General features: G+C 42.8%; 1 protein-coding gene across 1 annotated transcript in view; it reads right to left on the bottom strand.

Annotated features, from left to right (window-relative positions):
* The window catches only part of TEX11 (testis expressed 11), an 80,720-nt gene that overhangs the window by 34,454 nt on the left and 23,257 nt on the right, over nt 1-23,009 (bottom strand). The window contains exons 13-19 of the mRNA XM_060249425.1: nt 22,813-22,891; nt 22,045-22,196; nt 21,487-21,572; nt 20,356-20,493; nt 18,337-18,439; nt 4,221-4,333; nt 1,333-1,418 (exon numbers count right to left, since the gene is read on the bottom strand). Of these exons, the coding sequence (XP_060105408.1) occupies nt 1,333-1,418; nt 4,221-4,333; nt 18,337-18,439; nt 20,356-20,493; nt 21,487-21,572; nt 22,045-22,196; nt 22,813-22,891 (757 nt within the window). The remainder of the gene's footprint in view (nt 1-1,332; nt 1,419-4,220; nt 4,334-18,336; nt 18,440-20,355; nt 20,494-21,486; nt 21,573-22,044; nt 22,197-22,812; nt 22,892-23,009) is intronic.

The raw sequence follows: 23,009 nt of genomic DNA, 5'->3' as shown, positions 1-23,009 counted from the left end.
TACCCTCAATTCTGTCCTAATCCCAAGCACGAGAGGGAAGAGGAGTGGCACCAGTTAGATGTGAGGCGTGCCTTGAGTTTTTATATAGATAGAACCAAGGACTTTAGGAGGTCAGAGTCCTTGTTTGTTTCCTTTAATTCCCCCTCGTTGGGAAAACCAGTTTCTTCTTCAACCCTGAGCAGGTGGTTGGGGCAGTGTATTTCGTCTGCATATACAGCGTCAGGGTTGGAACCTCCAGGAGGAGTCACGGCGCATTCCCTACGGTGAGCGGCCACATCTGCAGTATACAAGTCCTTCTCATCTCTAGAAGGCATCTGTAGGGCAGCCACCTGGAGTTCTGTCCATTCCTTCACCAGGCATTATAGGGTGGATAGGTGGGCATCTGCTGAAGCGGCTTTTGGTCGCAGGTTGCTACAACAGGTCATACATTGAAGGTAGAGGTTCCTGCCCAGGGTACATATTGCTTTTGTATGTCCCAACAGTTTCGGACCGTCCCACTACCAGGGACCACCGGAGAACGGAAGATTGGAAGCTCTTACCGTGAAGCTTCCTTCTCGGTGGTCCTGGAGTGGGACGGTCCATCCCACCCGGTGTGGTACCTTGCTCTAGGTGGATAGCTATGAGAGCTTGGTTGTGGGAGGTACTGGGGCACTGGTAGCGGAGGTTTTCTGTCTGGTTACCGCTACTTCTGCTGTTTGCAGTTATTAAAATGGAGTTGCATCATTATGGTCTCCGCGTGGTTTGTTACCATGATGCAGAGTTTTGTCTTACAGATTTATGTCGATGGGGGAGCATGGCTGTTCTATGGGCTGGAGAGTTTCTAAGGGAGCGGCCCCTCCCCCAGGCCGGATCAAGCGATCAACAACCCTGTTCTGGAGGAGGAGCCTACTCCCAACAGTTTCGGACCGTCCCACTCCAGGACCACCGAGAAGGAAGCTTCACGGTAAGAGCTTCCAATCTTCCGTTTGCTTAATAAGACTAAGAGCAGCCCATTGAAGGGGAATTTCTGATCAGGGAATAGTGCACAGGGAATAGAAAGCCCCACCCCCCAGTGTTGATCCAAATAATATATGCATTATATGGCTGCCTTTCAGGAACATAATTTACATCTGGAGATCCAGTCAAGGATCTAGAGGTACAAGCAGCTAGAGGTACAATGAAACAGGACAGATGGAATTTCTCACATATGACTAAGCCATTCAATCAACTGCATTTGTTGCTAAAAGCAATATGAAACGAATCATTTTAACAAAAAAAAGTTATATAGTTCTACATCACTTGATAACTCTGAACTGATTAATTTCATTAATGTAAACATAAATTGTAACTCACTCTAAAGCCGTAAGTGCTTGCTGATTGTCTTGCAGGAGCTGAGATAAATACTCCAAGGCTTTGATAGCCACAGACTGTTGCTCGTTCTGAAAAGAAAACAAAACATATTTGGTACTTAAACATAAAGGACAAGTAGTCCCTGTATCATTTTAAGTATAATATAAATATCATTTAACCTACAATGGAACATAGAGGGTCCTAAAAATATTTAAATATACTCTAATTTACCAAAAACTGGATCAGGAAAGAGTATCTAGATATATTGAATTAATCTTAATTTGCCTTACCATAAAGTGTTTAAATATACTGAAATGACTATGTTACAGACAGCCATGGTGGTGCTAGAAACTGCTGTCAGGTTACATCTGACTTATGCTGACCTCATGGGGTTTTCAAGGCAAGAGACTTTCAGAGGTGATTTGCCATTGTCTGCCTCTGCATCACGACCCTGGTATTCTTTGGAGGTCTCCCATTCAAATACTAACTGGGTTTAGGCTAAATAAAATGTCTACAATTTTTTTTTTAATTTGATTTGATTTATATCCCGCCCTACCCCACCGAGGCAGGCTCAGGGCAGCTCACAGCATACAAGTTCTAACAATAACATTCAGAATTAAAATACAATAATTTACATAATTAAAACAACTAGTATATCAATATATCAGTCAATGTCAGTGTGCTATCTTATAGACTTCCTTCAGAGTATTTCAATGCCGGTCAGTTATAAGCCAACCGGAAGAGGACTGTCTTACAGGCCCTGCGGAACTGTCCAATGTCCCACAGGGCCCTGACCTCTTCCGGTAACTGGTTCCACCAGCAAGGGACTGTGATTGAGAAGGCCCTGTCCCTAGTTGACTTCAACCGGGCCTCCTTTGGCCCAGGGATTACAAGCAGATTTTGAGAGCCAGATCGCAGCACTCTCTGGGGGGGCATATGGGAAAAGACGGTCCCTAAGGTAGGCAGGTCCTAGGCCATATAGGGCTTTAAAGGTGTACATAACTCTACATAACTCATTTGTTACAAGGGCTGGATATGGCATGTATGTTACTTTGTAAGGCTGGGCTATGTATGCCATAAAATGTAATGCCAGGTACTAGAGATATAAACTTTATAAATGACATAGGCAACCCCAGTTATGTTTTACTCAAAATACAAAGTAATTGATTTACTGGGGAATTCACAGACTCCCAATAAATATAAGTAATCATGTGAAAGACTAGTTTTATTCTGAGGGATACCATAAAAGGGGGAAAGCTTACATTCCCATACAAATTAGTTACTTTTTGTATATATAGCACTCTCAGGAGATGGAGTCACCTTTGCACGTAAATAAGATGGTTTTTCAGCACTCCCCCATATACCCAGCTTCAGCAGCCAAGCATGGCTCGATCCATCTCTCACTCTTTGTTTCCTCTCTTCCCCTGTCTTACCTTTGAGGATACTGAGGAGGCACAATGGACTTCCCCCTCCACTGCCCCAACCCCCCACCAATCCTGTGAGGTGGACTAGGCTGAGCAACCAGCCTTGGGTGACCCAGACAACATGTTCCTGGGGGCGGGGAGGGGGTCATCTCTCATCCATTTCTCACAGAAACAGTGGAGCTGAGGAGAAGGTCTGATGGAGAGGCTGTTTCTGAAACCTCCAAGGAGTGCTTTTTGTCCTCCCATGGCCCCTTTTTCTTCATGAACTGAAAACAGGTGTGGAAGAGAAGGGAAGTCACCCTCCCTGACATTCACTCTGCCTCTTGATTCCACGGCTGTTCAGACGTGTGGCAGTGACAGCAGTGCCCCTTTTCCCCTTTACTTCTGAGGCTGGGACATCTTTCCCCTCAGAGCAATATGCATAAGATAATCTAGTTGCCTCCCATTCCATATGCTAGCCCTCTTCCTCCTCTCTCCCCTGCTAGCCCCGTCCCTTCATCAGCAAACCACTGCTTTGTTCACCTGCTCTTGCCACCACCCCCCTCATGGTTGCCATTTGCTACAGCAGTGGCAGCTCTGGCCTCTCAGCTCTGCCCTTTCATGTAGTGTCAATCCTTGCTGAGCTACAGCTGTAGGAGCCAGGAGGTAAAAATACACCACTCCTCCTCTTTCTCTGCCTTTGCTGTCATTCTTCCCCCCCCCCCCCCCAGTATTTTACTTCAGCCTCATAGTTTTGCCCCTAGCAATTTCCTTTTTATTTCTTGACAGCTTTGACCACACACACCACACCATGTGTGCCCACTCATCCCCCAAGCAGCCACCTTCCTTTCCCATCCTGCACCAGTTGCTTGTGGGATGGATAAGAGCTCTGAACAGGCTGGTTCTGACCCCTGGGCCATATATTTGACACCCCTGAGGTACAATGTACCAGCTCAGACCTCTTCATAAGAGATGCCTTCAGTTATAACAGTATCTCTTATTGGTCTGACTATATAGCATACAAAGGAAATCTGTGTGCAGGAGAAATGCTAGCTAGACTCCACATGAGGATAAGATTTTGTTAGGAACATACAGAATTATTCCTACCTAAATCCTCTGATTTCATTTGGTTTTGGCTGGATTAATTCTGCACAGGATTGCACTTTCAAGATGGTTATGTATATGTTTTGTTTACACACATGTACTGCAGTTTTTTCTAAGCAAACTGATACAGAAAGACCTCTTTTAAAAATCCTTGATGCTACCAGGATATCCAACTTGTTTCAAAAACAGTTACCTAGCATCAGAAAAGAACCACTGTTAAACTGAATTGTAGTGTTGCAGATTAGGAATGAAGTGGCCAGTTTGTGTACTCTGGAGTAACAAGGGCTGACAGCTACCTGCTCCTGTGATAAATCAGACCAGAGCAAATTTAGAAAGAGATACATCAAAGATACTCAAAATCTGAAAATAAGCCCATGTTGGTACCTCCAAGGCAATCTGGGCTGCTAAACTTAGAAGATTGGTAGCCATGCCGCCATCTGTTAATAGTGTATCCAGCTGCGCTGCTGACTTCCCCATTGCCACAATGGCATCAAAAGCTAAGAAAATACAAGAACAACAATAATAATAAATAATAGTCTGCTGCTGTTCCTATACAATGGATAATATAAAGCTTCTTTACGCTAAATGAGACTACAGGCCAATGTTCTCTGAATGGCACTGGCTCTTCATGATCCCTAATAAAGTTCTTTGCGAGCACCCAAGATCCTTCAATGTATGTTATTTACTTTATTTATTATTTGCCTTTCTTGTTGGGATTCCAGACAGATTACAGTTGTAACAAAATGCAATAAAGACAGTATAATATACAACAAACACTGGAATAGAACTGGTTTAAACAGAAGCCATATAATACATCACATTTTCAAAGTTGTTACACACAAAATAGGAGCTGTGCCACTGAGCTACAGTCCCTCTGATGTTTTCTGAAGTTTACAGCTGACTTTCTTAAGGCCTATGAGTACCACCACATTTTCAAAGAAATTATTCTTTATAACCAATATCTTAGTGTAAAGTTATCAGCATGATTTGAGTCAGTGATACACTAAATCCCTAATCTTATCTCTTCAAAGGACACTACTCCCTTGACTAGAGTAGGCATGCAGTACCAAAGCCATAAGAAGGTACCTAAACCATAAGAAGGTATTTTACCATTTAGCAAATGTGATGCAATATGTAACAAATTGGTATCAAAGGGACTGATATTAAGCAAGTCTACTAAGAAGCAAGCCCTATATTACTCCAGTATTCTTAGGATTGCAGCCAAAATCTCTAACACTGTGATCCTGCAATATGATGATCTTTGACACAGATGTTTCATATATTGAATGCAGGGTACCAAACGGTGACATCTAGAAATCTAGACTATATTGTCTTATAGTCTAATAGTCCCCTGTGGCCTCCATCTGTGGATAGCTAAATCCGCAGAATAGGGCCATATGGCGGCTAAACAAATCTTTCTGCACACTTGGGAAACTTCCCAGGTGTGCAGAAAAACCTGAAATATTTTTAAATTTTAAATAAATGAATATAAAATGGGGGTTAAATTCCCCCCAGAGACTCCCTCTGCCGCTGCTTTCTGCAGCTCACCTGGAGCAGCTCTAGGTGAGCCAGCACAGTCTCTCCCCCTCCAGTGAGCTTTTCTTCCCATTAATATTTCCTTGAACAGTCAAAAAACCATTTGTTAAGTAGCATCATATGGACAAAACATTAAACAAATGGAAAAATTTTGCAACAGCAAGTTTGGAAATCTGTCAGATGAAAGGAATAAAGCTAACTTGTGATAAGACAAAGATGAAAAATTATCTATGACTTGGAAAGGGGGGAAGAGATCTTGCAGGCCCCCGCTTGTTTATAAACTAATAGTAGTTGCCCAAATCTTTGGATACTTAAATCTGGTGACTGGAGCTGTGAATGAGCAAAACATATCTTTCTACAAACCTGAAAAGGGCCCCAGGTTTGTAAAAAAACCCCTGTGAAATCTAGAATTAAAAAAATAATAGTGGTTTTAAAAACCTAAAAATGATAAATGGAGCACCTGTGGTTTTAAGCCATGGGTTCCCTCAGTGGCTGTTCCTAAGCAACAGAGCATTCCAAGGGGAAGGGGACAAGGCCTTTTCCAGATCTATTTTGGCTTTGAGGGAGGACTTCCTGGGACCAGGCCTGGGGCTAGGGTTGCCAGCTCCAGGTTGGGAGATTTCTGGAGGTTTGTAGTTGAGTCTGAGGAGAGCAGGGTTTGGGGAGGGGAGAGGCCTCAGTCAGAAACAATGCCATAGAATCCACCCTCCAAAGCAGCCATTTTACCTAGGGGGCAGATCTCTGTTGTCTGGAGTTAGGCTTCCCAAATCCCCCCGCCTGGGCGGGGGACCCCCGATTTGGAGCCTCCTCCCCCCGCTTGGCAAAAATCCAGAAAGCGGGGGGAATGGCAGCCCTTCCCACGCAGCCTAGATCCCAGCAGCTTCTCCTCTTCCCTTCCCACCGATCCCTGATGCTTCTCCTCCTCCCTTCCCTTCCCTTCTCACCTCGGATTGCAGCAGCTTCTCCTTGCCCCTCCCCTTCCCACCCAGCTCCATCACAGCAGCCGGAGCTTTCCCAGACTGCTTCCTGCCCCGCCCCAAAGGACCATATGGCTTTGCACCTCCGGAGGTGGTGAAAGGCTTCAGCTTTCTGTGTCTGTGTCTTTGTTACTGTGAAGAAGCTGGCTGGTGAGTAGAGAGCCAATCCCCTACATCAGATTTGCGAGAAGGGTGTGTGTGGAGGAGAGGGAAACGTCTTCATTATTCCCTATTTGGAATATTTCTCATAGGGTATAATGGGGAATTGATCTGGAGGTTTCGGGGGCTCTGGGGAAGCTAATTTTTTAGGTAGAAGCACCAAATTTTCAGTATAGTATCTAGTGCCTCTCCCCAAAATACCCTCCAAGTTTCAAAACAATTGGACCATGGGGTCCAGTTCTATGAGCCCCAAAAGAAGGTGCCCCTATCCTTCATTATTTCCTATGGAAGAAAGACATTTAAAAAGGTGTGCTGTCCCTTTAAATGTGATGACCAGAACTCCCTTGGAGTTCAATTATGCTTGTCACACCCTTGTTCCTGGCTCCGCCCCCAATGTCTCCTGGCTCCACCCCCAAAGTCCCCAGATATTTCTTGAATTGGACTTGGCAACCCTATCTGGAGTTCAGTTGTAATTCTGGGAAATCTTTAGGTTCCACCTGGAGGTTGGCAATCCTAGGCCTGACAGCAATCTTATACCACCTGACTTACATAACTCACCTAGGTCTAGCTGCTTGCTGCTGCTCAACAACAGCCACCTATGAAAGGCAGTGTGGGGTAGCAGTTAAATTTCAGAGTAGGGTCTGGAAGACCCTGGTTTAAATCCTCATCTTGCTTTGGAAGCTCAGTGGGTAGTTCGGGGCCAATCATATACTTTCAGCCTAACTTACCTCAAAGGATCATTATGAGGAGAAAAAAGGAGAAGAGGAGAAAGGGAGAGGCTATGAGGGCTTTCAGGAAAGGGGAAGAACAACAATAAAAAATTAAAGAGAAAGAAGAAATAGAGTGGGAGGGGAAAATGAGTTGCCTCCTGTTCTAATTTGTTCTGTTCTATTTTACCTAGTTTATTATTCTCATTACTAGGGCTATAACTTTGCTTAGGAGTATTTCGGCTCAATATAGCTGACTTTGTTCATTTATATTTCAGATTCCTTCATTTTGCATAAGAACAAAAACTATTTCTCCCCCCCCCCCAATTAAATTGCTGTTGTTTCCTTTCCTAGATTTTATGCACAAATTACATATTTATTTTTGGGAAGAGATTAACTAAATCAGGTTCTGGTGGGGGGAAAAACTGTTATGTATATACATGTTATTTGCATCTCACCCTTGATTTCTACAATTTAATATGGAGCCAAGCTATATATGAGAAAGAAGACTTGTAATTAAGAAGATCTCCCATGTTGGGCTGTTTCTTAAACATCAGCCACAGAGGAACCTCCAGTTTAGATCCGGGCTGTGGAGTGAAGAGGGGGTGTTTAGCCCTCCTCCCCTCCCCATATTATTGTTATTTGCTACAGAGGGGAAAGCATAATGGTTCTCACATGGTTTGAAATGGCTATGCTCATTAGGAAAGAGAGAGAGGGGAAATGTATCATTTTCAGAGACACTAATCAAAACTAGTTTAGAGACAGGAAGTGCAATAGTTATCCAGTCATACACTTGAAGGACTTATAAATGCCCTTGTGGTGTATGTAATAACTAAAAATATACTACACCAATTCCAAATATATGTTCAAATAATAGTGGTGTAACTGAAAAGCACCCCTGTTATTCATTCCCTGATCACAGTTATTAGGATTTGTATAATGACAGTAATAACTACAATCAGGCAAGAGGGATTAACTATACTGGTAGTATACTGATACAGTGAACTCTGCTAGGATCATGGTTCTGTATATCTGCTCCAACACAAGTCCAGAAGGAGGAGTTCCCTGCTTTACTAGATGAGCATGTCATTCCCCTGGTGCTCAAAAAACCCAACAGCTGGAGGAAGCATTTCCTTCTGCCTGATTTAGGGTTGCTAGCCTCCAGGTGGGTTCTAGAGACCTCCGGCTTTTACAACTGATCTCTAGCTGACAGAGGTCAGCTTCCCTGGAGAAAATGGTGTCTTTGAAGGGTGGACTCTATGGCATTGTACCATGTTGACGTCCCTTCCTTCCCTTCCCCTCCCCATACTCCACCCACTGCTGGATCTTCCCCCAAAGCCTCCTGGTATTGTCCAATCCAGACTTGGCTGCCCTAGCCTGATTCTATGTAACATGGGTAGGCTTCCCAAATCCCCCGCCTGGGCGGGGGCCCCCCTTTTTGGAGCCTCCTCCCCCTGCTCGCCAAAAATCCGGAAAGCGGGGGGGGGGGAATGCTGGCCCTTCCCACCCAGCCCCGATCCCAGCAGCTTCTCCTTGCCCTTACCTTCCCGCCCCCAGTCAGCTGGCTGGTGGGGGGAGAGGGGAAGCCCTGCCCAGCCTGCAAAGGACCATGTGCCTTTGCACCTCCAGAGGCTTGACTTGAAAGGCTTCAATGGTGTGTCTGTGTTGCTGTGAAGAAGCTGGCAGCAACTGGTGAGTAGAGAGGCCAATCCCCTGCTTCAGACTCGCCAGAAACCGGGGGGGGGAAGAGGGAAACGTCTTCATTATTCCCTTTGTGGAGATCAATTCTCATAGGGTATAATGGGGAATTGTTCTGGAGGTTTCGGGGGCTCTGGGGGAGCTGTTTTTTGAGGTAGAGGCACCAAATTTTCAATATAGTATCTAGTGCCTCTCCCCAAAGTACCCCCAAGTTTCAAAACAATTGGACCAAGGGGTCCAATTCTATGAGCCCCAAAAGAAGGTGCCCCTATCCTTCATTATTTCCTATGGAAGGAAGGCATTTAAAAAGGTGCTGTCCCTTTAAATGTGATGGCCAGAACTCTCTTGGAGTTCAATTATGCTTGTCACACCCTTGTTCCTGGCTCCGCCCCCAATGTCTCCTGGCTCCACCCCTAAAGTTTCCAGATATTTCTTGAATTGGACTTGGCAACCCTAAACATGGGCCTGTGCAGGTGCAGGCCAGCTCTGTAGGTGAGGATTCTAAAGCTTTCTGGAAGACTTGAAGCAGTAGGAGCACTACTATCTTGCACTGGTTTTCCCACCCAAACTGCTGTTTGATGAGAGCACTCCTCCTTCAGTTCTCCTTTTGCAGCTGTGAACAAGATAGGCCCTCACAGTGATCAGGTCACAGTAGGAAAAGAGGCGTGGAGTGAGTACCCAACAAAAGACCACTCGACGAACAACAGTTAAACATAAGTGTCAACTTTGTTTTCATCTTAGTGGCTTTTGTGCAGTTCCACATGGGAAAGTACCAAGCTAATTATTGAGGAGGTGGGTGTGGGCTGGTCAGCAAAAAGGTGATTCTAGCACTGCTAGCCCCACAGCTGCATCTTTTGTGGAATCCACATCGAGTAATGACTCACAAATCTGGATGGAGTCAACCAGATAGCAGCCGTGCAAATGTCATTTACTAAGACCCTGCCAAGAAAGGTGCCTGAAGAGGCCTGAGCTCTGGTGGTGACTTTTGTCTGGAAAAGGGCAAGGCATATTAGTCCAGAATTAGGGGTTGAACTGTAACTGTTTGTCTTTGCCACCTGATTGTTTAGATTGCTGTAAAAATATTTTAGTATTTATTTTTAACCTTTTAAAATGTTTCACCATGTTGTATATAGCCCAGAGTCACACAATAGCAGAGATTGGGTAATTCATAAATCTAATACAATAAATAAATACTAAAAATATCTATAGGGCAGTTATCAAGTTAGGTTCCATTGTGGGCTGCCCACTCACTAAAACTCCAACACTTGGCTGTATAAGATTTACGTACGGCTGGTTTACAGGCAAAATGAGAAATTCTGTGACTTTATCCAACCATGCAGTGAGAGGTAGTAACCTGACATAGTGATGGAGGAGGAAACCTATGTACAGTAGGTTGTCCTCCACTGGAAGCTCCATGTGCTTTCATTGTGAGAGGTCCCATAGAGCTGAAAACCATACCCTCCTAGGCCACTATGCATATGCATGTCAACTGTTCCACTTTTAACCTGGCAGTTACTTTGTGCAGTATAGTAAAAGGGTGGAAAGCACAAAATAGGCCCCTTCCCCAACGGAGTCCTTGTCTGCTATTGTCTATGAAGGAACATTTGGCATTTTCTTTTTAAGCTAACAGCTCTGCACAAGGGTGTCTCCCCTTTTTGAAAAATCAGCTGTAAATAACAGCTATTGAGAGACCACTTGTGGTCTGCTTTTGCCTCCGCTGCTTAGTGTATCTGCTGTGACATTGTAGTTAAATACTGTGATGTTTCTTTGAATGGCCCACTGCTAAATGGAAGTGACTTCCATGCTTAAGGCTAGTTAGTCTGTCCCTCCCTGCTTGTTCAGATAGAATTTTGTTGTCATGTTGTCTGTGACCAGCAGGACCTGCCTTTTTACAAGGAGAGCTGCCAAAGAGGCAAGAGTATTTCTAATCACTCTGACTCTACTAGGTTAATATGTAACCCAGGTTCCTTCTCAGACCATAGTCCCTTGATATGGAACAAAGCAGAAGTCAAGTTGCACCTTTAAGGCCAAGTTTTATTCAGAACGTAAGCTTTCGTGTGCTAAAAACAGACAAGGGAATCAAGGACCAACACGGCTGCCCACTTGGATCGATCTTGATATCGAAGTGATCACACCTCACCTCCCAAGGAATTACAAGAGCAAACTTCTGTCTCTGGATATATATCCAACTTCAACATTAGGAATAGATAATCTAACCCACCAAAGGTTGGATTTGATCTTAAATTTGTGAAACTTGACATATGTGCAGTCTTACATGGGAACCACAGATGTTCAGGTAACAATCCCAATAACGTTTGTATACAGAGTTTCTTGAAACCTGTGTGTAGAAAACTGGGCCATAAGTAACTAGATAGCACAAGCTCTTTGCAGAGGTAAATAAGCCGATCCTCTATGAAATCTAGGAGAGCCCCCCTGCCCCCAACCCTATGGACCTAGTTAGATGTAAATCAGACTTCTCTCAATCCCAAACCTTAAAGGACCTAGTGTGTTAGTTGGACATGGGAGACCAGCAACTTAGGTGTTGTCTGCAAAAAGCCAGTTGTCCAAGTATAGGTAAATTGCATCCCTTGAGCCTCAAGTAAACCAACAACTTCTGAGACATACTTAGTGAAGACTCTTGATGCTGTAGCTAGGCTGAAGGACAACATTGTGCATTCATAGGATGTGTTCTCATTATGAAATAGTCAATATTTTCTGCGGAATTCATGAATAGAGATGTGAAAATAGACATCCTTGAGGTCTCAGATAGCAAACTACATCCCGTTATTCAACAAAGATAATACTTCAGATACTGACAACATTCTAAATTTGGAAACTTTCAGATGTTTATTAAAACCTCTAAGGTCTAAGATCAGTCTTTTACCACCAGCTTTTAAATTTATTAATAAGTAGCTCGAATAAAAACCTCTATTCATATTTGATGTAGAGACTTTCCAAATAGCCCCTTTTGAGAATAGTCCTACATGGGTAATACAGGCAATAGATCACCAATCTTCCTCTCGGGCGACTGACCTAGTGCTTTCCATGGCAGCACTGGGACTCTCCAAATATGTAACAGTGCCCACGCACCAAGTTGGGCATACATTAGACCTGATCTTTGCAGCGGGAGTTGGAGTGGATCAGATTTCTGCCAAGGCGGTGCCATGGTCTGACCACCATGCCCTGAGGGCTCTTGGGAATACACCACCTCTACCCCGTCTAGGCGGTGAGCAAGTTTTAGCTCACCCATGTGGCCAGATGGACCCCTTGCGGCTTCAAACGGCTATGCAGGATCCCTGGCCCTCTGGCGACTCATTGGATGAACTGGTGGAGAACTGGAATAGCCAGCTCTCCACAGCCATCGACAAGATCGCTCCCCAATGTCGTTCACGATCTGCTCCATGGTATATCCTGGAGCTGTGATCAATGAAACGGCAATTAAGACGACTAGAGAGACAATGGTGACATACTCGCGATGAAGCTACGAGAACATCCTATAGGTCATTTATGCGGACCTATGAGATGGCAGTCCAGGCCACAAAGAAGAATTACTTTGCATCCCGGATTGCATCTGAGACCTCGCGCCCAGCACAATTGTTTAGTATAATTCGGTCACTTTAACGATTTTACTGCATGGTAAACAAAATATTAGAGAATTGGAAATAGGCTGTGAGGCTTTTGCGAGCTTTTTCGCAGATAAAGTTTCGTCGCTCCGACACGACCTTCCCGCCATACTTGATACAGTGAAAGAACTTGGGGCACCGAGCACGTCTTCTGGTCCATTTCTGGATTCCTTCAGTCCACTCAGCCTGGATGAAGTCGACAGGATCCTTTTAGCTGCACGGCCTACGACTTGTAGGTTGGATCCGTGCCCGTCCTGGCTTATAAAAGCTAGCCAGGCGATGCTACATGAACCACTGCAAGGTATCATCAATAGATCCCTGATAGAAGGGATCTTTCCCATGCCCCTTAAAGAGGCTGTGGTCTGTCCCCTCTTGAAAAAACCATCTGCAGATCCGGCCGTATTGGTGAACTATCAGCTGGTATCAAACCTTCCCTTTTTGGGTAAGGTTATAGAGCGGGCGGTGGCAATTCAGCTACAGGGATTCCTGGAGGACACTTCCGCACTAGATCCATTCCAGTCCGGCTTTCAACCATGTCACAGGACGGAGATGGTTCTGGTCGCTCTCATGGATGACCTCCTGCGACATCTGGATCGGGGCGGCTCAGCAGTGCTGCTATTATTGGACCTGTCAGCCGCTTTTGATACGGTTGATCATCAGCTACTGACTGGCTGCCTTGCCGATGTGGGGATTCAGGGGTCCACCTTACAGTGGTTGACCTCCTTTCTCCAAGATTGGGGACAAAGGATGGTGATAGGGGAGGAGTCATCCCAGAGGCACTCACTCACATGTGGTATGCCTCAGGGTGTGGTTCTGTCCCTGATGTTATTTAACATCTATATGTGCCCCCTTGCCCAGATTGTCAGGAGATATGGACTGGGTTGTCACCAATACGGAGACAACACCCAGCTCTATCTGTTGATGGGTGGCCAGTCCAACTGTACCCCGGAAAACCTGGACCTGGTTCTTCAAGCCATAGCATCCTGGCTCAGGCTGAGTCGGCTGAAATTGAATCCGACGAAGATGGAGGTTCTCTAGCTAAGCTGGGGTGGTCCAAGGGGAGGGGTCCAGCTGCCGGCTCTAGACGGGGTGCCATTGATACAGGCCCCTAAGATCAAGAGCTTGGGCGTGCTCCTTGAGTCCTCCCTTACGATGGAGGCCCAGGTAGCAGCCACTATTAGATCCGCCTTTTTTCATCTTCGGTGGGTGCGGCAGCTGGCTCCTTTTCTGGAGCACAATGACTTACCAATGGTGATCCATGCTATGGTCACCTCAAGAATGGATCACTGTAATGCTCTCTACATGGGGCTACCCTTGACGCTGACTCGGAAACTACAGTTAGTACAGAACGCTGCGGCACGGCTGTTAATGAGGCTCCCTCAATGGGAGCACGTTCAGCCAGTGCTGAAAGAGCTGCACTGGCTACCTATTGTGTTCCGAATCCATTTCAAGGTGTTGGTATTGACCTTTAAAGCCCTTTATGGTCAGGCACCTGTTTATCTGCAGGCCCGCCTTTTCCCATATATCCCCCAGAGAGCACTGCGTTCAGGGACAAAAAATCTGCTGTCCACCCCTGGACCAAAGGAGTCCAGGTTGCGTTTGATACGAGCCAGAGCCTTTCGGTGGCAGCACCGGAGTTATGGAATGCTCTCCCGGAGGCCATAAGGGCCCTGCGGGACCTTCCTACATTCCGCAGGGCCTGTAAGACTGAATTATTTTGACAGGCCTTCGATGCTTAAACTGAGAGAGAGCTGCCACCTGACATCAGCTAGAGTTCCCGGTGACCAACCGTCTGAAAAGCAGAACTGCGAACATAGTAATGGTACAGCACCGTGGAATAGTTTTTAAATTTTAATTGTATCAATGTTTTATAGATTTTATTGACTTATTGTTTTTTGTTTTTGTTTTTTTTTTGTAACCAAACTTTATTTTGCAATATATTGGAATAAATTCATCTATTCAAATATACTTCTCCAATACATTACATATTTCCCTCCCCCCCACACTCTTATTCATGACCTCCGCCAGTACTTAAAACAAATTAAAAGCATATTAAAGGTAAATTCACAATTATAAAATCTTTAGAAAGAAAAAAAAATTATCATTCGCTAGCCTTTTCTCTAATAATCACTTAGCACTTATTAAACACAACGCTCATAATTATTAATTCAGTTCCAGAGTTCCCCCTATCTTAGTCTTATCTTAACTCTCATATATATATATTTACCAAATAGCTATGTTCTACTAATACTTTTATCACAATATCATAATACCTCTTTAACATTAAAAGTTCAATTAATGTTGAACTACTAAATATCTTTTCACCGTTATAAAATTTTTACACAAAGAGTTATCTTTCAATAGCCCTTTCTCTATAATTCACTTAGTATTTATTAAACACAAAGCTCAAAGTTATAAAGTCAACTCCGGAGTTCCAGCTGTCTTAATCTTATCTTAACTCATATATGCATAATTACCATGTAATTATATTCTACTAACTCAATAATCACGATTGTTCATTATCATTTAAAGTTCAATTGATGTTGTCATAAACTACTAAATGACTCTTCACCCTCCATTGTATTTCCATGTAACTTTGGAATTTACTCCAGTCTTCTTTAAACTTCTCCAAATTGTTGTCTTTTAAGATTCTAGTAAGTTTGTCCATTTCACTCCAGTTAAGAACCTTTAAGACCCAGTCCCATTTTTCAGGTATTCTGTCTTGCTTCCACATTTGCGCATACAATGTTCTCGCCGCTGAAAGCAAATACCACAACAATGTTCTGTCTTGCTTCGGAAAGCTTTCCATTTGTAATCCCACCAGAAAGACATCTGGTGCTCTCTTAATATTATAACCCAAGATTTGTCCAAAATTGTTTCGCCTTTTCACAAGTCCACCACATGTGGTAGAAAGAACCTTCATGTTTTTTACATTTCCAACACCTATCTGGAGCTTGATTACTCATTTTTGTTAGCTTTTTAGGTGTCATGTACCATCTGTACAGCATTTTGAAACAGTTCTCTTTTATGTTATAGCGCGTTGATATTTTCATTGAATTCTTCCATAGGTGTTCCCACGTCTCCATCTGTATTTCTTTATTAAAGTTAATCGCCCATTTAATCATTTGAGGCTTCACCACCTCTTCTTCTGTAGACCATTTCAATAACAGTTTATACATCCTTGAGATCAATTTTTCATTCTCACCCAACAGCATTTTCTCCATTTCTGTTTTCTCTCGTCTTATACCTGTGCTCTTAATGTCTTTCTCTATCAAGCTTTTAATTTGTAACAGCTGAAACCAATCAAATTTGTCCTGCAGTTCTTCAATCGATTTCATTTCAACTTTGCCCCCCTTAAACTTTAGCAGTTGTTCGTATGATACCCATTTCCCTTCCCTTACACTTTGCGGCATACTTATTACTTCTGTTGGCACAATCCAAAGTGGTTTCCTCTCATCTCCATACTTACTATATTTTTTCCAAGTATTCAGCAAACTCCTCCTTATATAGTGATGTGAAAAAACCCATCCATCTTCTCTTTCCCGTAATACATATAAGCATGCCAGCCAAAGATATTTCCATGTCCTTTTTGTTGATCAAGGTCATCCATTGCTTAATCCATACCAAACAAACTGCATCATGGTATAGCATTAAATCAGGTAATTGGAAGCCGCCTCTTTCTTTCGCATCTGTTAAGATTTTCATTTTGATTCTTGGTTTCTTGCCCGCCCAGATAAACTCTGAAATCTTTCTTTGCCACAGGTTAAATTGTTTCTTATCTTTCACTATTGGGATAGTTTGAAATAAAAACATCATCCTTGGTAGAACATTCATTTTAACTGCAGATATCCTCCCCAGCATAGATATGTTTAGTTTATTCCATTTTAACATATCACCTTCTATTTTATGCCAGAGCTTTTCATAGTTGTTCTTATATTTAGATTTTGACTTATTGTTTTAAATCATGTAAACGACTGTTGTAAGCTGCCCTGAGTCCACTTGCAGAGAGGGTGGGATAAAAGTCTAATGTAAATAAATAAATAAATGGCATCCTCTGGCAATAATATCGATGCATTCATATTCCATGTTGGATCCATGTTTGAAGCTTTCCTCCAAGTCTGATAATGGATATTCACTAGGCATCTTATGTCTAAACCCTCTCGCAGATGTCAATGGAACTGGACCTCAGAGCTGACAGTCAGGAGCGACATTAGATACAGATAAGGCAGGTAAGCAAACTATTGGACCCATTGGTTCTACTGGAGCAGATATGAGAAAGTGGGTACCAAGGATCTTGGGATGGGCACAATTGGAATAATGTGCTGAGCATGCTACTTTTGACCAATGGATGTCCAGGGACATTCTGAGACTGCTGCACCAACAATGCAGCTGGTGGTAGCACTCCAGACCTTATTGCCAGAGGACTGAGGTGACTCAGGTGGTCTCAGTGACTGAGATGGTGTTTGTGGGTAAGGAAGTTGCTCAACTACAGTCCTTGCAGTGATGCACAACATTAAGGAGATGGTGAGTCCTTAAGCTGAGGAAATGGAGATTTTTCAATGCCAAAGTGACAGATGGCTCCAGAGAGGAAACTGTAGCAATGTATTTCATCTCTCTCTTTACTTTTTTAGGTAGTGGCTCTGATACTGTCCTCAGAGACAATGCCACTTTATCTGTTAGATCCAATGCTGGGTAGATGGCACAGACATGACAGAAGGTGGTCAGGCCCTTTTCTCCAGGTGAGCTGGGCACTTATCAGGGCAAGTATCAGCCCCCCTCCCCCGCCACAGAACAGCCTTAAGTCTGGTAGCCATTTCATGCTGGGCCTTACGGATGAACAAGTTGCAAGAATCACAAGCTGTGGTCCTGTGCCCTTCCCCCAAACAGAACAGACATGAGTTGTGCTCGTTATTTTGGGCCATTTTTGTCCTGCATTTAAAATATTTTTTTAAAAGAGCCATCCTGGCTATCAGTGAGTTGTTCAAAGAAAATGTTCTGAGGCAAAGAAATAGGGTTGTCAGGTCTGACTCAGTAAATATTTGGAGACTTTGGGGGTGGAGCCAGGAGCAAGGGTGTGACAGCCACGACTGAACTCCAAATGGAGTTCTGGCAATCACATTAAAAGGGACTTTACAATTTTTAAATGCCTTCCATCCATTTGAAAATAATGAAAGATAGGGCTCATAGAATTGGACCCCCTGGTCCAATCTTTTTGAAACATGGGGGGTGTTTTGAAGAGAGGAACCAGATGCTATGCTGAAAATATGGTGCCTCTACCTCAAAAAACAGCCTCCCCGAGCTCCAGATACCCACAGATCAATTCTCCATAATGCCCCATGGAAATCAGTCTTCATAGGGTATAATGGAGTGCCCAGCAGACATTTCCCTCTCCTCCTACTTTCTGATAACCCTGAAGTGGGGGGAGGGCCTCCAAACCAAGAGATTCCCTGCCCCCAACTGGGGATTGGCAACCCTACAAAGAAAGTTTCAGAATACATCCTCTAGTCAGAGCAGCAAAGAGAGAACAGAGGGAAGAGTGCACTCTGTCTCCATCATGTGCCCATTTGGGTGGGAAAACTCCAGCATGAGACAGAAAGGAGAGTAAGTGGTCCACATGCTTTGAATCTTCCAGAAAGCTTTAGAATCCTCATCTCTGTGGCTGGCCTGTGCTTTCACAAACCCATGTCAGACTGCACAGAAGCCATGAAGATGAACCAATGTGGTGCTTTTGCCCTCTGAATCTCAGGCAGGTAGTTAAGGGATACCAAATCAGTAAAAAAAAGAAGAAAGTGACTCTTACCTTTCTGTGACGTCTTCTCTAAGACTGCTATTTTATAGACATAGAACTGAGTAAAGATGCTGTTTGGGTCACACCTCTCTGCCTCTTTCACTGACTCATGAGCCTACAGAATGAGAAAATTAGCACAATAATTAATCAACTTGTAGCAATTACACAGAGAGAGCAAAAATGCACTATAGATTTGCATCATTACATGATTACCTACAAGACACTGATACAGCATCATTCCAGCATTGTAAGCTGCTTTGTCTGTAATGCCAGGATGTTTTCAACAGCAATCATGTCAGAAAATTATGCCAACATTTTTTTAACCAAGCAAAGCAGAACTGGTTGCAACACTTGCTTGAATATGAGGTTCTTTGAGGTGCTTCAGCAGAACTCTCTGTGCTCTGCAGCAGCTAAAGCAAGTGATCAGGTTGATCTGTAAATCTACCAACTCTCTGAAGAAGTGAGCAGTGACTCACAAAAGCTCATGCCCTGCAACAAATTTTGTTAGTCTTGAAAGTGCTACTGTTGCTATTTTCTACTGCTACCAGCTGTTGCAAGAATATATTCCAGCACAAACTGTATTTTTAAATATCTTTTTATTTATTACAAAATATTAAACAATCATATAATGCAAAATATATATTAGGCAGAGAGACCACAAAGATCAGAAAGTTTAATTCTGGTAGCATGTTCATTTTGATTGCAGAGATTCTTCTCAGCCTAGGGTTGCCAATCCCTGGTTGGATTCAGGGAATCCCCTGGTTTGGAGGCCCTCCCCCTGCTTCAGGGTTATCAGGAAGCCGGGTGGGGGGAACATGTCTGCTGGGCATTCCATTATTCCCTATGAAGTCTGGTTCCCATAGGGAATAATGGAGAATCAATCCATGGATATCAGCTAAAATAAATGAATAATGGAGAATCAATCCATGGATAAATCAGCTAGAATAATAAACAAACAAATAAAAATAACTGGGACTGAGGGGTTATTTTTCGAAGTAGAGGCATCACATTTTCAGCATAGCATTTGGTGCCTCTCCTCAAAACACCTCTCAAATTTCAAAAATATTGGACCAGGGGTCCCAATTCTATGAGCCCCCAAAGAAGGTGCCCCTATCCTCCATTATTTCCAAATGGAGGGAAGGCATTTAAAAGGTGTAAAAAGGTAAAAGTAGTCCCTTGTGCAAGCACCAGTCATTTCCAACTCTGGGGTGATATCGCATCACAAAGTTTTTACGGCGAACTTTTTTACAGGGGGGTTTGCCATTGCCTTCCCCAGTCATCTACACTTTCTCCCCAGCAAGTTGGGTACTCATTTTACTGACCTTGGAAGGATGGAAGGCTGAGTCAACCTTGAGCCAGCTACCTGAACCCAGTGTGTGGGCCTTTAAATGTGGTGGTCAGAATTCCCTTTGGAGTTCAGTCATGCTTGTCACAATCTTGCTCCTGGCTCCACCCCCAAAGTCTCCTGACTCCATCCCCAAAGTCCCCAGATAATTCTTGGTTTGGACCAGGCAATTCTATCCCAGCCACATTTTTTTTCCATCTTAAAAAAATCTGTTAGTATTGATTTTCAAGTTTTCTGGTAATTATTTTTTAAAAGATTGCCATTTTGCCCAGTCACATTTATTCCCAAATATTTAATAGGATGAGTAACTACTGAGCATTCTGTGCTCTTTATAATCTCTTCTTCTTGTTGTGTTAGAAACTTTAAGATTTTTGTCTTTTTTTCTGTTACTTTTATAGCTTGATATGGCTATAATTCTTTGATACGTTCGTTGCAATGACTTCTGGGGTTTGGGGACTGTTAGAACCATGTCATCTACATAGCTTTTCATTCTGAACTCTTCATCATCCACTTTTATTCCCTGGGTTCTATTGTCTTTTCTGATCTTTGAAGCTAAAATCTCTATTGCTAGTATGACTATTAAGGGGTATTCAGGAAGTATTCTCACAAATCCACAAGGAATGCCAAAGAGGAAAGAAAAAAAACATGCTTGAATCTGAATAGAAAAAAATAGTTAAAAGAAATACCTTTTCAAGTTGCTCCAGATGAAGATAGCAAGCAGCCATATTCCTTTGCAATTTTGCCAGATTCTGGTCTATCTGCCCAGAGGAATAGAAGCTGAGGGAGTACTTGTACCATGATAGGGCCTCAGAGTATTTTTTCAACTACAAAATAAACAATGTCTTGTCTTATTGCATTTTGAATAGTTTAGGCTCTTCATGTGTTATGAACAAGTATGCAATTAGGAAAAGCGAAAGAAGCGGCTCCCTTTCCAGCCCAAATGAGGGATCTCACAGTAGCTTCTCATCTGTATTAACCCAAATGTTTGCTCTGGGTTTTTAATTGTAAATGAAGATATCAGATGAAATCATATTCTAGAAGCAGCTCAATGTTCAGAAATAACACACACTCTCAAAGTGCATTATAAGTCAGAGTGCTTAAAGTGATTTGCAAATACTAGGTGCTTTGAAATCATTTTCATAAAGATGGAGAACAGTAAACAATTATTGGCAGAAATACCAGGGAAATTGCCATGATAGTCTATTGCAGAAAAACAAGAATCTTGTGGCACCTTAAAGGCTATGACTATGTTTTTATTCTAGCATAAATTTTCATAGACTCAAGCACTGTTTGCCAGAAGCAAGATTGGAGGCTATATTACATATGATGTCATTGTTCAGAAAAAAGGGTTGCCAGGTCACAACTTGAACATGTTTCCTTGACATTTTAAAGAGCATGTTTACATAAAATTCTGTATAATAGGACCATGACAATCCTTTCTGAATGTGTTATACTCCTGTATGGAAAACTATAGACAGCCCTTGAAAAATACTGAGGCTGTGATCACACACACAATAATGGATTTTCAATCCACTTTCAGTGCACTCTCTAACTGGATTTTGCCAGTTCACAAAGTAAAATCCAGTTGGAAAGTGCACTGAAAGTGGATTGAAAGTGCGTTACTTAGTTTGTGTGACTGCACCCTGGTATAAGGATTTGAGAATCCTGAAAAGTGAGAAAATGAAGATATTGGGTTGTTTTATACTTTATTGCATGTCAGTTTATCTTACTTATCCTATCTCTGCACCCTCAATGGGTAGGAGGTTGAGGAGGGTTTAAACCTGTACCAAGAGCAATACCCCTGCAGGATTCCAAACCTCATAGTTTCTGGCAGCTCTGTCCCATAGAACATGGTGCAAACGGTTCAATATTCCAGAGGTCAGCTGTTTTCTTGTATTGTGATCTGAGGATATAAAGTTCAACATTTTATCAATTTTTAAATATAAAATTACTGGTCTGGGACAAATATGTCAGATCACAAGCATAATCTCCATTAGAGCTCTAAGCACATACTGTCACAAACCCTCAAGCTAAGTCAAAAGCAAAATTTCTACCTATTTTTCTAAAGCTGTGTTCTACAAATATACTCGTTACTCGATCTGCAATTTCTGTGTGTCCTACTAAATTCATGAAAATTTAGTTCCAAATAAGTAAGCTTCAGTTTATAGCCTTACTGAGCAAGCCTGACAATGCAGTTCTAAGCAGAGTGAAACCATCCTAAAGTTATTGTACTGTTGAACTAGTACGCTGTACAATCATAATCAAGGTTAAGATCACAGATAAATGTGGTCTGCAAGGCCATACACTCCTTTCTCAATTGAAATGAGCCCCCCCTCATGATTGCCAGACAGCATTTAGAGAAGCAAGGCACCAACTTGAAGTGATGTCTTCAATCATTTTCTTGGCAAGTGGTTCATTCATTCTCTGTAACAAGAGTTCAATGTGAAGAAGAATGGCTTTGCCAACATCTGGAGATTCTTCAAACTCCTGAGTGACTGACTTCAGTAAGTCAAAACCAATGGCCTCCCTGTATATACAAAGATCACAAGAGAAGAAGCTGAACATTCATGTTGACTTCCAACAAAATGTGAACTGAGCACAACTTAATTTCTCAGTGACAAAGAATTCAGATTCCCACCTATAAACAACATCAGTACCTGCTGATATGATACCTAAAGCTTCATGGTACTCACATCTTCATGAAAGTAGTTTCCTTAACATTACCAGCAGGAACTTATCCAAACTTCAAGCATTCTGAAAGATCTGCTTATCACTACATATAAACAAATCACAGTCCTCTGACCAGCTAGCCAGCCTATATCCCCAAATTTTACTCTTCAAATTGCTCTGAGCATCTGGGTGTTTGGGGCAAATAATCACTGCATTTTACTCCTTATTACCACAACATAGCCTTATAGAGAGATTTCTGCCCCCTAATATATCACTTATATCATTCCAATTTTTTGCTGATTGTTTCCGCCTATCAGGAAGATCACAACCACTGCACACAAGAAGGGCCAAGTGAAGCTTATGGAAGGACATAAGAAGCCCCATCAGAATAGACATTCTTTGTCCTCCTTTGCTAATATTTTTTAAAAGAATCTACTGCTGGATTGAATGAGGACTATCTGAGATTTCTGTACCTCTCATGCTCCAGAAGAAGTTTTGCTGTGTCCAGGTAGATATCCAGAGGAAACTTATGGTGCAGGAGTTCAGTAGCAGCTAGATAGGAGGAATCGCTGAAGTTAATTGAGTCATGGGGTGGGGGGTGGGTAGAGATAAAGTCAAAATATTTTGCCATGTACAAAAACATGCAATGAACAATCAACAGTTGATTTCC

The sequence above is a fragment of the Heteronotia binoei genome, chromosome 11 (assembly GCF_032191835.1).
Source record: "Heteronotia binoei isolate CCM8104 ecotype False Entrance Well chromosome 11, APGP_CSIRO_Hbin_v1, whole genome shotgun sequence".
Taxonomy (NCBI): domain Eukaryota; kingdom Metazoa; phylum Chordata; class Lepidosauria; order Squamata; family Gekkonidae; genus Heteronotia; species Heteronotia binoei.
The sequence above is the reverse complement of the archived record's forward strand: the minus strand, read 5'-3'. Positions and strand labels throughout refer to the sequence as shown.